The sequence below is a fragment of the Diospyros lotus genome, chromosome 10 (assembly GCF_014633365.1).
Source record: "Diospyros lotus cultivar Yz01 chromosome 10, ASM1463336v1, whole genome shotgun sequence".
NCBI classification, from domain to species: Eukaryota; Viridiplantae; Streptophyta; class Magnoliopsida; order Ericales; family Ebenaceae; genus Diospyros; species Diospyros lotus.
Genome location: NC_068347.1, coordinates 28,858,030 through 28,874,212, shown reverse-complemented (window position 1 = coordinate 28,874,212; position 16,183 = coordinate 28,858,030). Strand labels below are relative to the sequence as shown.

At 35.7% G+C, this 16,183-nt stretch overlaps 1 protein-coding gene across 1 annotated transcript; it reads right to left on the bottom strand.

Annotated features, from left to right (window-relative positions):
* Nucleotides 1–564: 564 nt before the first annotated feature.
* On the bottom strand, nt 565–9,097 carry LOC127811615 (GTP-binding protein SAR1A). The gene is made up of 3 exons (XM_052351628.1): nt 8,827–9,097; nt 8,023–8,154; nt 565–1,155 (listed from the first exon to the last, which is right to left on the bottom strand). Exons 1-3 carry the CDS (start codon nt 8,953–8,955, stop codon nt 835–837), a joined length of 582 nt encoding a protein of 193 aa, XP_052207588.1. The 5' UTR covers nt 8,956–9,097; the 3' UTR covers nt 565–834.
* Between the last annotated feature and the right edge of the window lie 7,086 nt (nt 9,098–16,183).

Sequence of the window (16,183 nt, the reverse complement as noted above, 5' to 3'; positions counted from 1 at the left end):
TATTTTAAAAAAATATTTTTTATATTTAATTTCGGCCCACTGAATCAAAATTTGGGCTTCACGCTGGCGGTTTTCCATGTATGGGAATCCAACTCCGTGCAGTCTTGTTTTAGCTTTTCTTGGTAAGTATACTCGCCCTTTGACAGTGTTTAGTTCTGTTATTTACGGCCAAGATAATAATAGCGCAACCTCTTCACCAGCGCACCCCCAACCCCAACCCCAACCCCAACCCCGGCACCAACCCGAATGAATGTTTCCATCTTTAATATATAAACGAATTTTTCCTCTAATTTTCTGCAATTCCAAGCGCATGCAGTTAATTTGACCTGTGGTAAAATTATATTATATATATATATATATGCCTTCAGACATGGTCTACAACCCTATGAACGAACATTCTTCACAAACCCAAGGAGGCCCAGACTTCCTGTACAGAGAACAAGAAGTTCGAATGATGTTTGCTATTTATTTATTAGTTATTGGCAATGACGAGGAGGTACACTTGTTTTACTGCAGTGAGTCAAAGTTCCAAAAGAACAAAATGAGGACATTTTCACATGAACATATTAGAACACCCCTGTTATTTCTCTGCAATTCAGTAACAAATACAAAGAAAGCAGGAGAAGAAGAAGCAACTTAAACACTGGTACCAAAAAAGAACAAGAATACTTTGTCTGCAAGCTAATAGGGTACTATACTAAGAAGGGTTTTACATACCAAACAGACTCTACATTAACACTATGTATTACACTGCCCAACACCTCTGGAAGATGTGGTGGATGAAACTTACCCTTTAAGTCGCTTCACATCTTCACTTAATGTGTTCCCATTCTCTTACTTTATGTATTGTGAGAGCCACTTGAAACCTTCACCATATCCCATCTTCCGCACGATGCTACACATGAAGACCTCTAGGGGGCGAACATTTGAATCAGCCAGGTTAACCTTACCCTTACCAGTAGTAATGCCAGTCAAACCCATGTAATATCGCAACTCATCCTCCGAGGCAGCATAGGGTATGTCAATCTTGTTTCCAAGTATCAGAAATGGGACATTTGCAAGTGACTCATCCGAGAGGAGAGCATCTAACTCCTTTTTGGACTCGGCAAATCTCTCTTTGTCATAAGCATCAACAAGGTACACCACAGCATCCACCTGCATGATTGTGAAACCATATGCTAATTAGGAAGGCAAACCTCTCTTTATCCTATGTTTTCATGTCAATAATTTATTACATCAATGTGTAAATGTAGGTTTATCAGAGGTACACAAATTCCCAAAGACGCTGATGCATAATTTGCTTCAGGTCCAGATGCCCTAAAATGGACTCAAGATCAAGTTATAGAACCCCAAGACTACAAATTGTAGTAACATGTGAAAGTACACAAGAAAGGAGACTCCATACAAAAGTGACTATTATGCGAACAGTATTGCATAGTTGTATTGCATAAATTCTTCAACAGTGCACAGAAGGAATTAAGCGCAGTGAAGACAACCACACAAAGTTGAATGACCACTTAACATTCCAGACTTATGCAGAATATACGCATTTCAACATTTGGCAACTGCTATTATTGCAACCCCAGGAAACTAGTAATAAATTTCACATATAACCATACCTTTATTTGGGCCAACTCCTCAATTTTTCATTTAACATCGAGCAGTAATCCTCACTTTTGCAGGGGAAAAGAAGAAAATATAAATTCTTCAACATATCAATACTTGAGCATGCACATGGACAACCCACTTCTATTGTATTCTGAACTGTTGACAACTAATAAGTACTAATCCAGATGAAGAAACTGACAAATGGTATGGTGAGTTAAGAAAGCAAAAAAATGGAAACAGTAGGAGCTGAAAAATAACATGTTATATTTTAATTAATGGCGTTTATGAGCATATCATTAATCCAACATGAAGATACAATTCAATTTATGATAATGATCATACATAAGAATTTTAAAAAAAAATCATCAATTCAATGTAAAGATATCATTCAATTTATGGTAATGATCATACATAAAAATTTTACAAACATACCATTAATTCAATGTAAAGATACCATTATAAACCATACCATGCCATTTTTTTCCAAAAGAAGTAGCAATTTTTTATCCAGTGTTGTAGATACACGCAATTTTGTGTTTTCTTACCCAAAAATTGTTGCATCTGCAAGTGTTACCCAAAAGGGGCAAGACCATTTTCTGAGCCTGTCCACACTCTGAGGGCCAGGCTTGGTATGGCCTGGCTCTCCTGTTTTGGCTAACTCATTATTTTTTTAATCAAAAACATTTTTTTTTTAATATGCAGCCATATGCTGCAGCTTAATCCCTGCAAAGGGGCTATAAGGCCTGCAAGGCTGCATCCAGCCCAGCACAGCCCTGGCTTGTTTGACACCTCAACCCCCATACAAATTCTAAAAATTATATTAAAAAACCATCTACATCCTGAGGTTTGTCCAACTCATGGCCACACAAATATGCTGCGATTGTAAGGACCGCATCCTCATTATTCTTATTTAGTCCATTATTTGCCAAAAGTATGGAGTTGAAAAAAATTCTCTTAATTTTAATTATCTTAAGATTCCTCTGATACTATTGCTCCTCAAACCCTAATGTCTAGTATAATTTATGGGCTGGATATCATTCTTTACAGATGATGGCACAACTGAATGTGTGCCTGGGAACCCACTGTCCAGCCATTGGGGCACCTACTTAGTGAAAAGGACCCTTTTGATTAATCAATTGAGGTGTAGGGAGATATTGAATCATACTTGGGTACCATTCTAAGCCTATCGGGTTCCCTTGGTATCATTATCCACATCCTCATGGTCCTCAAGACTATCAACAGGTTGCTTCAAATGGTCGCCTATCTCAAACAACCCTGTCATGCACCTAGCGTTGAGATGGGGTTTAGAAAGGAATTGGAAGAAACCAAGGGAGAATTAAAACAGAAAGAGAGAGAGAAAGAACAGAGAGAATTGAGGGAGAACAGAGGAGGTCGAAGGGAAATGTAGAGAGAGATGACTGAAATTCAGATTATTATTCCACAATGACATTCTCTACCTAATCTAGCCTATTTATAGGCTGTTTAACTGAAAGGTACAACATGAATCAGCAGTCTAAAGTACAATACAGTAAAAGCATTATACTACCACTACAATTACATTCACTACTATACTCTTGGGGTCATGACAATCCCCCTTCCTTGAGAGATTTCTTGTCCCCAAGAAATTACAGCGAATGACCACTATTCTTTATCCAATCCCTGCTTGCTCTTCTTTTTCTTCCTCTAGTCCTTCCATATATAATAGCTGTTTTCTGCACTGGTGTGGCCTGGACTAAATTTTTCTCCACAATGGTAGCACAGCCCTGTCTCTTATACTCCATCGAAAGAGATTTGGCTGAATTAAGTTAGTATAAACCCTAGGATTCAGATTCCCTTGGTGCAGTCCTGAGGTTGTAGTCCAGGAATTACCTTCCAACTGCAGACTGTTTGAAGGTTGAATTTCAGTTAGGAGCTTGTGCTTTCTATAAATTGCTTCCAACGCTAATTCTTGCAGCCTAGCTTTCTCAGCAGCTTGCTTGACCGTAGCAGGTTGCATTATCTTCATTGTTGGCCTCAGCTCATCATCGAGGCCACTGATGAAGCTAGATACAAAAGAGGCCTCATTTAGAGTCGGATGGTAAATAAGCATCAATGACTTCAATTCTTCAAATTTGACCAGATAGTCCATGACAGAGTTTTCTTGTTTCAACTAATTGAATTCTTCGATCATGTCTGTTATTAACCTCTCACCAAATCTGTCACAAAAATCATTTGCAAATTCTTGCCAATTAAAAGCAGTCCTCAGCCTACTCCATCCTTGGAACAAGGCATCAGCCATGTCATTGAGATATGCTGCTGCCAAATTCACTTTCTGATTCTCAGCCACTCGGTAGTAATGGAAAAATCTCTCCCACCACCTAGGTTTTTCTCCTTCAAAGACCGAGATCTCTAACCTCGGCATAAGAGTGGTGGTGACTTGGATTGGAACCTCTACCTGGAATTTCAGGCTCCAACTCATTGCGTTCCTCGGCTTCCTGTAAAACAGGAGCACAAGGAAGAATGCCAGCCTTGGCTAGAACCGGAGCTGTAGCTGATCTTGGAGGAAAATCCTCCGGTAATCTAGCCTGAAGCATTGTAGAAATCATCCTCATCAATCATCATTCCATCCATCCTTTGGTTGACATAATTTCATCCAGCCTCTGGTTGACTTGAGTGTATTATTCCGTAGAACTTCTTTCCAAGGTTTGCACAGCTTCTCTGGTTGCTGCATTCTCTTCTCTGCTAAGACTCACCTCCTCCTGAGTCTGTTTTACACCTAGCTCCAGCACATCAAGCCGCGCCTCCAACTGCTTCATCCTTGTTCCTTCTGCCATTGCCTCAATTCACTTACTGAATCCGCCCTCAGAAATCACCACTAGGAGTCGCCTAGATCTGAATCAATCAATCTGGCCTGCCTTCAAGTTCTAATCAAAATTAACTGCTAGGCTTTAGATCTGAATCAGCCTCCTGAAATTGATCGACTCAGTTGCAGCTTCCTGAGAGTTCGATCAACTCTGCTGCTGCTTCCTGAGAATCACCTACCATCCAATTCAACAACCGAGATCCAGCCGCTTGGGATTCAACTGCTGAAAATCACCTGAACCTGCTTCGCCTTCCTTGACTGACTGCTAAAAATTTCTGGAATCACTAGCCGAGAATCGTTGGCTCTGATACCAAATGTCATGCACCTAGGGTTGAGCTAGGGTTTAGAAAAGAATTGGAAGAAACCAAGGGAGAATTAGAACAGAGAGAGAGAGAGAGAACAGAGAGAATTGAGGGAGAACAGAGGAGATATATAGAGAGAAATGTAGAGAGAGATGACTGAAATTCAGATTATTATTCCACAATGACATTCTCTACCTAATCTATAGCCCATTTACAGGCTATTATATCTTTCAGTTAGTAGTTAACTGAAAGGTACAACATGAATCAGTAGCCTAAGGTACAATACAGTAAATGCATTATACTACCACTACTATTATATTTACTACTATACCCTTGGGGTTGTGACAAACCCATCCGTGGTTAACCTACAGTCCAAGCATGCCCTATATTCGTCACAACTTCGGCAACAGTATACTAAATTTGGTGTATTTTATCAATTCATTATGGCTCTCAAAAAATCCATCAAAACCTCAAAATAAACAATCTGCTATAGACAGAAATCATCGACCCAAAACTGTTTTCAATTTGGTTGATTTTAGACACTCAAAATCCTAATAGCGTGCTGATTCATCATCCAACCTGATAGCCAGGTCACCTAAACTATCAACTGTTTGGTTACTTTTCATACTTAGACAAATTCTCTTTCATCAGGCCTTTTTGTTAATTCCATACTTAATCATAATGTCACATCATCAATAATTTTCATTACTTAAGGTCTAATTAGGAGTAATTTAGATGGGTTGTTACATATGCCACATGTCCGACCTATGGGCATGTATTCAGTAGACAATAGGAATGGCATTTGGCATGTTCAACATATATCTGTGTTTGAATTTATTGATCCACAATTACAACACCCAAAAAATTGAAAACGTCTATGCCTCCTAGGTTGATAGGGAAAAAATTAAAATGAAATCTCCCACTTATATCATTGGAAAATATGAGTGCATTAACAGAACAAGAAGCAAAAACACACAAGCAGTGAATGAAAAATAAATTCAAACCCAGACAACCAAAGGCTTGACATACAATTTCTTGCAAGTTGAATGACAATTACACAAAACTCTAACATAAAACCTTTTTACTTGTTCAATAAGTTGAACTTCCAAAATTATATAAAACTGGAGACAGAAAAGATTCTTACATGCTCAAAACATGAGCTTTCAAAACCATATCTGCCTAACACATGAACCATCATGCAAAGCAACAAAGGTACAAAACTGAGCTCAGGCCCTCATTATTGCCTCATTGATGAATAATTACAACTGGTTCAAAAAAAAATAAAGCTTCTAAATAAAGCATATACTTCAAAATTGGGCATATAATGCATGGAATACATACTCCATGACAAGTAAAAATTGCTTGGAATCATGAAGCCATTGATTTTGGTTTACACACATGCTTCAAGTGCCAAAATAGATCTGTGTGATAAAATGCCTGATTAAGACCACCATGGCAGGGAGAAAAAAGAAGTTCCCAAGCGAGGGCATCTTAGCTTATCAATCAAGAAGCAGACATGAACCTGACCACTTACATTCAACTCCACTTGGCCTTTTATGAGTGAACAATGTGATAGCATAGTAGTCAAAGGCACACCTAGGCACACAGAGGCACAGCTCTGTGCTCCTCATCACCACTGAGGCGCAGCGCCATGCATTAGGGTCTGCCTAGGTAGATGGCTATTGAGTGCCTTGTAAATATATTAAAACCCTATTTCTTTTCCATTTTGTCATCTCCCACTGATCGGGATCGTTTGACAGTGATATTTTAGAGAACTAGTTGCATGTGTGGGCACGCGCCTATCCTCCAGTGACCTGTTTTCACCTACAAAGTTGCCAGAGGCAGGAGACCACCCTCTTGGAGACCTTTTCTCTATTAGCCAGCATGAAATTGTGGTTGTCGGTTGCATCACTGTGCATTCCCCTGTTCGTTCTACTGCATTTTTCTTTCTTTCATTCAATTTCTTTTGCAATTTAGAAGAAACTAATTGAAAAAAAAAAAAACTAATTTTTTGCTGTAATTTTTTTTTTGCTGTGTTCTACTCTAATTTCTGTTGCAATTTAGAAAAAACTAATTGCAAAAGAAACAAATTGTTTTCTGTAATTGTTTTTCAGTGTCCTCTATTGATTATTGTCCTCTCCTCTAGTTTTTTTTTTTTTTTGGGGGGGGGGCAATTTAAAAGAAACTAATTGTCTTTGTTGTGTGTTCAGCTGTAATTCTTTTTAAATTGGAAGAAACGAACTGTTTTTCTGTAATTTTTTTGCATCTACTGTAATTTTTTCTTTCCTCTAATTTATTTTGTTAGGAGAAACTAATTGTTTTCTGCAATAAAACTAGCTGTTACGATAGGGTTGGTTATTTGTCAGTTATGATTTGATGACTTTGCATCTACCTCCTTATAGGTACGTATTGAAAAGAATGTTGTGTAAATATTTTACAAGCATTTTAAATAAATGTGTGCCTCATGTGCATGAGGCTCACGCTTTGCCTCACACCTAGGCCTAAGCACTCTTTTGTCCCTCAATGCACCTTGCACCTTTGACAACTATGCGTGATAGATGCACAGATAAAAAAGAGACGAACAAAATTGAACAACTGTAAGTACGAACATCGTAAAATTAAATTTTAGCAAACATAGTTTTATTTCTCATTCCTTTTTTGTTTCTTTCTTTTATTTCTTCCATACAACTCAGAAGTTCTTTTCATAGTCAACTTAATAAGACACAAACTCAAGTCGGCCAAATTAATTAAACACGTGATTCATGAACACCCCCCCCCCCCACCCACCCACCCCCCTCCCTCCCTCTCTCTAATCTTTGACTTACTGCTGTTTTGACAGGTAATCAAGCAGCTGAGAAGAAAAACACTGACTCTGCAGAACTCATGCAACAACGAGTGATAAAACCAAGACAATGTTCAAATTTCTCATGAGAGAACTCGAATCTCATTCTCCCTTACATACAAATCAACTGCATACCAACTTTGGATAAGCATTCATACTTAGGTCACAGCAAATAAGTCAGAACTGCAAGAATGCCTAAAACGTCAGTAAACAAGGATAATTGAAACAAGAACTGAGTCAAAATTCACTTATAATGGGACCCAAGAGTAGTGGTCTCAAGAAGTGACATCCATCATATGATCTATAGATCTACTTATACCAAGTCAAGGCTTTGAATAGACTAAAAATAAGGGGAAAAAAATGAAGAACCAGGAGTCCTTCCATACACCAAAGTTAACTGATTAAATTCTGATGCCACGAGAACTCACCTGGGCATAGTAGTCCTTCCAGACTCTACGAGCAATCTGATGCCCTCCCAAATCAAAAGCCTTAAACTTAATTTTCCCAATACTCAATTCCTCTGAGGTTGGATACTGTGTTGGTTGATGCTGTACCAATCTCTGCCAGAAATTCCCAAAATAAAACATTAATCATCTCTTTTCCCGGTGTTTTGATACTAATTATCGAATAATGGAAACAATTTCTAGCTGAATTTGAAAGAAAATGAAAACCAGAAAATAAAAATGAAAATGAAGGAATACTAAATTTAGTCGCATGCACATTCTCTTGGATGAAAAAACGAGAAAATGTTCATTTCCTTTATTAGAAATCACTGTCTATTTTCTCCTCGCTCTCTAAAAGTAAAGATGCGTAGATTCAACTCCTATCGTTCCACTTCTAACCTCTTCTCGTATTGACAACTTCTAGTTCCCAAAAAGAAAAAAAAATAAAGAAACTGCAGTACAAAGGAAAAAACTGGAGAGGAAGTTAAACGATATCATACATTTCTGTTCTAATTCTCCTATTAGAAAAAAAAAATACGTAAGGAACCTATTAAATCACTTATTCCTGTGTTGATTTGTGTTTAGTTTGGGTATGCCCTAGCTTTAGCGGTGTACCTTTTGTTCTTTCTGCTCAATGAATTCCCCACACAGACCAAAAAAAAAATTACTTATTCAAAGCGGAACTGAGATTTTGCTTTATATGCCCTAATCAGTGAAATTTTGTGAATATACATACACGCACGCAATATTATATATATATATAGAGAGAGAGAGAGAGAGTGAAAAAACCTCGTCTTTCAGCATGTGAAGCAGAGTGGTCTTTCCGGCATTATCAAGCCCTAGAAACAAGATCTTGGCCTCTTTCTGCCATAAACCTAGAGATGCCAGAACCCCATAGAACCAGTCGAGCAGAAACATGATTTGCGTCAAAGTTCGGCCAAGAACAATCCGGCGGCAAAGGCAAAGTCGGAGATAACACTTAAAATAAGATATCTCGCGTATCGCTTGTAGAGTGAGAAAGTGCGAACGAAACAAGGAAAAGAACGTTTATTTACAAGAAGAGGAGAGAGAAATGGAGAGAGAACATGTTTCAATGTGGGTATGAGGTGGCCGACTGGGAAGTGCGTGAGTCCACGTGGATGGTAACCATTGGTCTGTACGCGTCATCGGGACGATAGTAACCATCCGATTTGGAAACGGTGGGTAAATGAGTTTGTGTTGATGGAATTAACAATAAAGTTTCTATTTATTACGACAATTACACATTTTTTTTTAACTTAATTCACAATTACCAATTTGTCATTTCCTCTTCGAAGAGAAAAGAACACAAACAAAGAAGCACTAAGCTCCCAAGCTGTTTTCGGAAGTGGCGATAAATTAATTTTTAGTAAAGGTAAAAATATCTTATTTAGTAAAAATTAATAGTGTGGTTATTTAAAAATGTATAAATTTATGACCACGTCCGATTTACTCGGAGATTGAATTAGGGGGAAGGCAAAACTCGAACACTTAGCTCATAAAAATAAAAAAAAAGCATAAAATATAATACCTACCCTCAATGTTAACCTATTTTAAGTGGAGATGAATTCATAATTAACATAAATGAATATAACAGATTTGTTTTTAGTCACTTCACAGAAAAAAAACGTTTCTGAACTCTTAAACAAACTAATTGCACTATCTAGCCACTTTTTTGTACAATACCTAAAATACCCTTAATGAGATTTTAAAATAGAAAGGCCACATTACCGTTAGCCTCATTTACCAAAATATCCTTGTCTCTTTCACTTACCTTTCTTCTCTCTTCCAATATTCACGCTCCTACATTCTTCTTTTCATTTTGTCGACTTTCTTCTTCATTGCCCAAACCATCAAACTTAACCATTCTTCCTACATTCAATCTTTTACTTGTTGGGTGATTTAACTTTTTCATCAATCATCGCAGAGACCTCATTGAAGCCACATTCACGAGAAGTTTTCCTCTCCAAGAAGCATTCAAGGTATTGATTTTGATTTATATTTGTTTTGTTTTTCAAAAGTACTTTTTGTGTTGATATTGCTTATTTAAGTTGTGTAGAATAGTTGTGGTTGTGAATAAAATATTTTTGGTAGATATTCATTCCAGATCTATGTGAAAAAAAAGAATTTCAGAAAAGGCACACAGCCATCGAAATTTTCAGAAATGAGACATAGTCATCGGGCTTAGTTGGGGGCACAAAGCCCGATGAGATCCCCATCGGGCTTCGTATTCATGGGGCTTTGACCCAATAGGGCTCGAAGAGATCCCTATCGAGCCATATCTCCAAGCCCTATCGGGATCTGCTTGACGATATGGCCCGATAGGGCTCGGCCTATCGAGCCATTTTCAATTAAGCCTGATATCCCTATCGGGCACTATATGACCCTATATCGAGCCATTTTCAATTAAGCCTGATATCCCTATCGGGCACTATATGACCCGATAGGGCTCAGCCAAGCCCTATCGGGCCATTTTCAATCGGCCGAGCCATAAGCCCGATAGGGCTCGGCATCGGGCCATATAGTGCCCGATAGGGCTCGACCCGAGCCCTATCAGGCTTATAATTGAAAATGGCCCGATAGGGCTTGAAGCCAAGCCTTATTGGGCCTAATTGAAAACGGCCCAATAGGGCTCCAAGACGAGCCCTATCGGGCTCAAAGCCAAGCCCTATCGGGCCTTGTCCCGATAGGGCTTAGGGCGGAAGCCACCGTCTTCCTCATAGAAGATGGTGGCGGCGCCCGATGTTGGCCGTGTTGCCCGACATCGGGAGTGACGCCCCGACGAAGCCCGACGGTGGGCTTCGTCTCAGACAACCAAGCCCGATGTCAGGCTTCGTCGCCCTTGTCAGGCGAGATGCCCCAACGAAGCTCGACAGTGGGGCTTGGTTGTTTGGGACGAAGCCCACCATCGGGCTTCGTCGCGAACGAAGCCTACTGTCGGGCTTTGTTCGAGACGAAGCCCGATAACCAATCTTCGTTGCCGGCAACACAGGCGAACCGACGACCATGTCCACCAGCCCCAACGTCAACAAATCTTCACCAAAATCACACAAAAAAGCATACCTTGTTCGACGATGATGAGATCGACGTCGTTGGTAACGATCGCGGTCGGTAACGGTAGCTGTCAAGGCGGCGATTAGGTGGCTGTAGTGAGAGAGAGGTCAACTGGTTGTAGTTGTGAGGGTTGGGTACGGTAAGGGTATTTTAGTATATTCCGAGTTTTGTGGGTTTAAAATTGTGAGGATATTTTGGTATTTAACTTTTTTTAATTTTTTTATTTTTTAAAGAGAATTATGGTCAAATCTGGTCAAGTGGCTATATGATGCTATTAGTTTGTTTAAAATGTTAAAAAGGTTTTTTTTTAGAAATGTGACTAAAAAGGAACTTTGTATTTGAGGGGTTGTTATTTTTTGCAATTTCCACTTTTAAGTGTCTCATCTTAGGTCCGATTATAATTATAAATTGGCATTTATAACCTACGAAGCATGAAAATTTATCGAGAGTGTAAGTCTAACATTTGTAAAAAGTTAAAAATTATTTTTAGATTATTTTTATAATTTTAAAAATTTTTCATGACCATTTTATGATATTACGAAAATATCTAAAACGCTATTTTGATTTAAAAACACATTTCTATTCACAAGTAGAAATGAATTTTTTTTCATATCTAACTCAAAGTTTTAATTTTTTATAAAATTTATTTTCAGAATTTGTTTGAATGTATTATAAATTTTATATTTATTTTTAGATTGAATAGTTATTATTTTATAATTTGTATATTAAAATTTATATTTATAAAAATATTATTTTTTTTTATTTACATATTTTCTTGTGTTCTTAATTTTCCACACTTAGACACAATTAAGTACAAAATATACAAGGCAATAATATTTAAATAAATAAATAAACGGTGATCTCAGTTTGAATGGAGAAAATCGGATTCAGTTTTGAGATCTCTTGTTCTCCTCTTGCCTTGTGCTTCTTCGGTGGATGAATAATAAATCTTTAAGAATTTTGGAATGTTTGAAAATTAGTTTGAGAGCATTTTGCAGCTTTGAATATGCAATATGTGCTATAGATACTCAAAAAATGAGTTTGTGAGTATTTATAAGCATTTTACCCACTAAATAAATGTTAATATGAAGTTTGAAATTCAAAAAATATTTAGGCTTTCTCAAACAATAAAAAAACATATATCACATTTAATTCAAAATAAATTTACTTTTTACATTAGAAATCAAGATTCAAATATAAGCTTTTGAGACATAAATGACTAAAATCAAAAAATATGTCTAAAAGCAATCTCATTTAATTCAAAATGAATTTACTTTTTGCATGAATAAGAAAAAACATGTCTAAAACCAATTCTCTTTAATTCAAAATAAATTTACTTTTTGTATGAGAAAAAAAAAAAACATGTCTAAAAGTAATTCTCCTTTAATTCAAAATAAATATACTTTTTGCATAAGTAATAAAAGCATTTATCAATAAATAAAACTTCAAACATAAACTCTTGAGACATAAATAATCAAAAGAATGAAATATGTTTAAAGACAATCCATATTTAATTCAAAATAAATTTATTCTTTGTACCCACTTTTAATTCAAAATAAATTTATTTTTTTATATGAGAAATAAATACATTTATATCATAAAAATATTTTTATTAATCATTAAAACTTAATTAATATGAACAAGTTAGCTCAACATTCTCTCCCTTTTTTATGATGACAAAAAATGATTTATGAGGTGATTAATGTGATAAAATATTTTTGAACTCCTTCTTAATTTTATACTATAAGCTCCCCCTTTCAAAAATACTAATAGCGTAAAAATATTTTGGATATAACTTAATAGATAAAATAATTTTTAAGAATTTTAAAGACCAAACCTGATTGTCAAATCTAATTGTCTTAATTGCACTTGCTTGATGTCCTATCTCTCAGATATACTATTTCCTCACATGCATGAAAAAATATCATAATACATTTTTCTTCTCCCATACAAAAATAATATACAATTCACACTCTCATACATACAATCTCTCATCTCATAACATCTTATTATTTTTCCTCTTTTTGTCATAATCAAAAAAACATTATTAACGAAGAAAATGAAGATATATAAACAATATAGCTCGTGAGAGAAATATATCGAGCATAATCCATAATATCGAGCATAATTCAAGATTACACAACATCAAAGAAAATAATCATAGTATAGTCAAGGGACAGTAGCATTACAAAATTTACAAAATAATAATCTAAGGCACCCACGTTGATAGTTTTGGATTTCTCCGATGCTCAATGTGAATGATTGTTACCGAACACGACGGATCCAAGTTCATCTATATCACCTGAGAATGGCCATTGGCTGCTGTTAGTTTCGATTGGATAAGGTTGCAAACTAGTCTTTTGAAAATAAGGGAATGACACATTTTCTTCTTGAATGACTGGGTTTTTAAAATTTCAAATAGGGTTTGGATCATCCACAAGGAAATATCCATTTGTCATAATACGGGTTTAAATTCGTTTCAGGGTGAAACCAATTTTGAACATTTAGAAGGTTTGCATAAGAATTTACAAATAGTAATTGCTCCAATAAAGCTAGATGAAATTGAAAATCAACGATCTGCTGTTGGAGGGCAAAATGTAGAATACACATTCATAAATAGGATCTTGAAACCTAGCTTGTGCTTCATACAATAGTGTAGTGACAACCCCATAACGGTCACTAATCAGAAGCTAGTCCAGTACCTTTGAGGCATTACTAGCACAAAAAACTTTATGGATATCTACAAAATCAGTAAGTCCTTCTTCATGGCAGAAGAAAAGGGTAAAGACGCATAATTGAATATATTTTCGTCTTAATACTTTGCAGGCATCGCACGGAGAACCAGGTCCTGACATGATCTTCTAGTTGTTTTGGAATTTTTATATTTATTTATTTATTTATTATTATTATGATTAATTATTATTTTTAAACAGTGACTTGTCACTGTTTTTAGGGTTTTGACCAACAGAGACGAGAGGGCGAGGGCTAGAGCAAGAGGGCGAGGGAGAGGGAGAGGGCGAGAGTAAGATAGAGTAGTGAGAAGAGAGAGAGGTAACAAGTGAGGAAGCAGTGAAAGGCGAGAGCGAGGGCAAGGTACGAAAACAAAGGAAAAGCTAGTAGTAACGGAATAAGAGAGGCAGGGCAAAAAGCAAATCGAGAGGCAGGGAACAGGCCGCGGGCACCAACGACAACAACAAGGATGTAGATGAGTGTAGAGGTGACGGACGTTGGGCGACAAAACAAACAACCAAACACAAAAACAAACAAAAATAAATAACGAATAACCGTGAAACCCTAACAAGAACAATCACAAAGACAAAAAAAAAAAATGCAAATGAAATGGAGCAAATATTAAAATAAAGAATTTTATGTAATATTTTAACATATATTTAACATTTTTATAAAACCTAAATTTAAACATAAAGTATTATATTAATATATTTTTAATAATTATATATAATTTATGAACGTGTAATAGTAAAAATTTTATTAGTTGGATATCTATTTGTAATTTAATTTTATTAAAAATTAATATTTTATGAACTTTATTTGTATTATTTAGCAACATATTTATTTTATTTTTTTTATTAAGTTGTAATACCTTGTCAATTTTTTCAAATCAAATACATAATTATATAAATTATAATTTAAAATACATTTATCCAAATATATTATCAACTTAAACGCTAGTTAGTTATAAAGGTTTACACAGTTTTTAAGTAGAAAGGCTTAAAAGACACATTAAAAAACATTAAGCCAAACAATCTCTATGAACAAACGATAGAATATGAGAAGTAAGGTGTGTATAGCTACTTGGCAGCAATTGTAAGACCATCTCCAACGTGTGGGGCAAATTCTTGCCAAGCCAAAATTTGAGGAAGAAATTGTTGGAAATTATCTTAAATTGGCTTCCCTATCTACCTTGTCCCTCTCCAAATTTTTATTGAGCTTCAAATGGCTTTTTAGAGTTGAGGAGTGAAAAATTGCTATTTATTTCAAGCTCTATTGTAGATCTAAAATTTAAAGAAAATGCCAGCAACGAGTAGCGGCGGTGGCGGCAACCAGTAGAACGACGGTCGAATTTGGTGTCGGCAACAAGTAGAACATTGTCTTTTTTAGTTGAACGAGGAGTAGATCGAGGAAATGAGTGCCTTCTTCGAGAATTTTTGTGGAATTGTTTGGGGATTTTTTTTTATGTATTTAGTTATTGATTTGTATATTGAATTATTAATTTTGTGTATGTGTATATTTGATTATTTTGTTTATGTGTATATCTGATTATTTTGTATATTTAGTTATTAATTTGTTTATTTTGTGTTTGTGTTAAAATTATAAATAAAGTAAAATAAATAGAATTAAAATTTATAAAAACAAATAAATAAAATAGAAAGTGAAATAAAGAGGAGATAGAGAATGTGGGTTGGAGTATGCACAATTTTTGAGATAAGTTAAAAATAAAGAGTAGTTTATTTATAATATGATAGAGATTGAGATAAGGAGATAGATCGAAGAGGGTCCAAAAATGCCTTTTTTGTGATTGGAGGGGTACGGGTTGGATTGTGGAAACAATTTTTTTTTCTTTTTCCAAAAAATAAGGAAAGATTACACAAAGAAATTACTTCATCCCAAGGGAGGAGGCTAGTGTACCAAGAACGACCATTAGTTAGAGACTATGATCCTTAGATTTGGAAGCAACGAGAGGGCCCATGATCTCATATAAGAGAAAAGTTTCCTTCATTTTTTGAGCTTGAATAAGCCCACACACACACACATATATATATATATGCTGCATGATGTTTATAACTATAGATGTTTATGACATGATATTTATGTAATTATGCATTTTTTGGCACTTGTGAATCATATATCTCTCCTTTTTTTGTTTTTGAATTTTGGTACAACATAAAATATAAATATATCAAAATATATACGCGTTGATCTGTATAGTTATTTGTATTTTTTGTTGTATAGATGAATTCAATATTTTGAGAAGAGAGAGAGATCTAGCGATCTATGTGTTTATAATTTATGTATTTGTTTATGCAGAGGTAGACATATTTATACATATACTTGT

Bases quoted from the DNA above. Each gene is read 5' to 3' on its own strand.
- LOC127811615 (XM_052351628.1), bottom strand. From the start codon at position 8,955: ATGTTTCTGCTCGACTGGTTCTATGGGGTTCTGGCATCTCTAGGTTTA. The intron at 8,155-8,826 runs GTTTTTTCACTC...AATTTCTGGCAG, and splicing joins TTCACATGCTGAAAGACGAG to AGATTGGTACAGCATCAACC. The intron at 1,156-8,022 runs GTGAGTTCTCGT...ACAATCATGCAG, and splicing joins GGAAGGACTACTATGCCCAG to GTGGATGCTGTGGTGTACCT.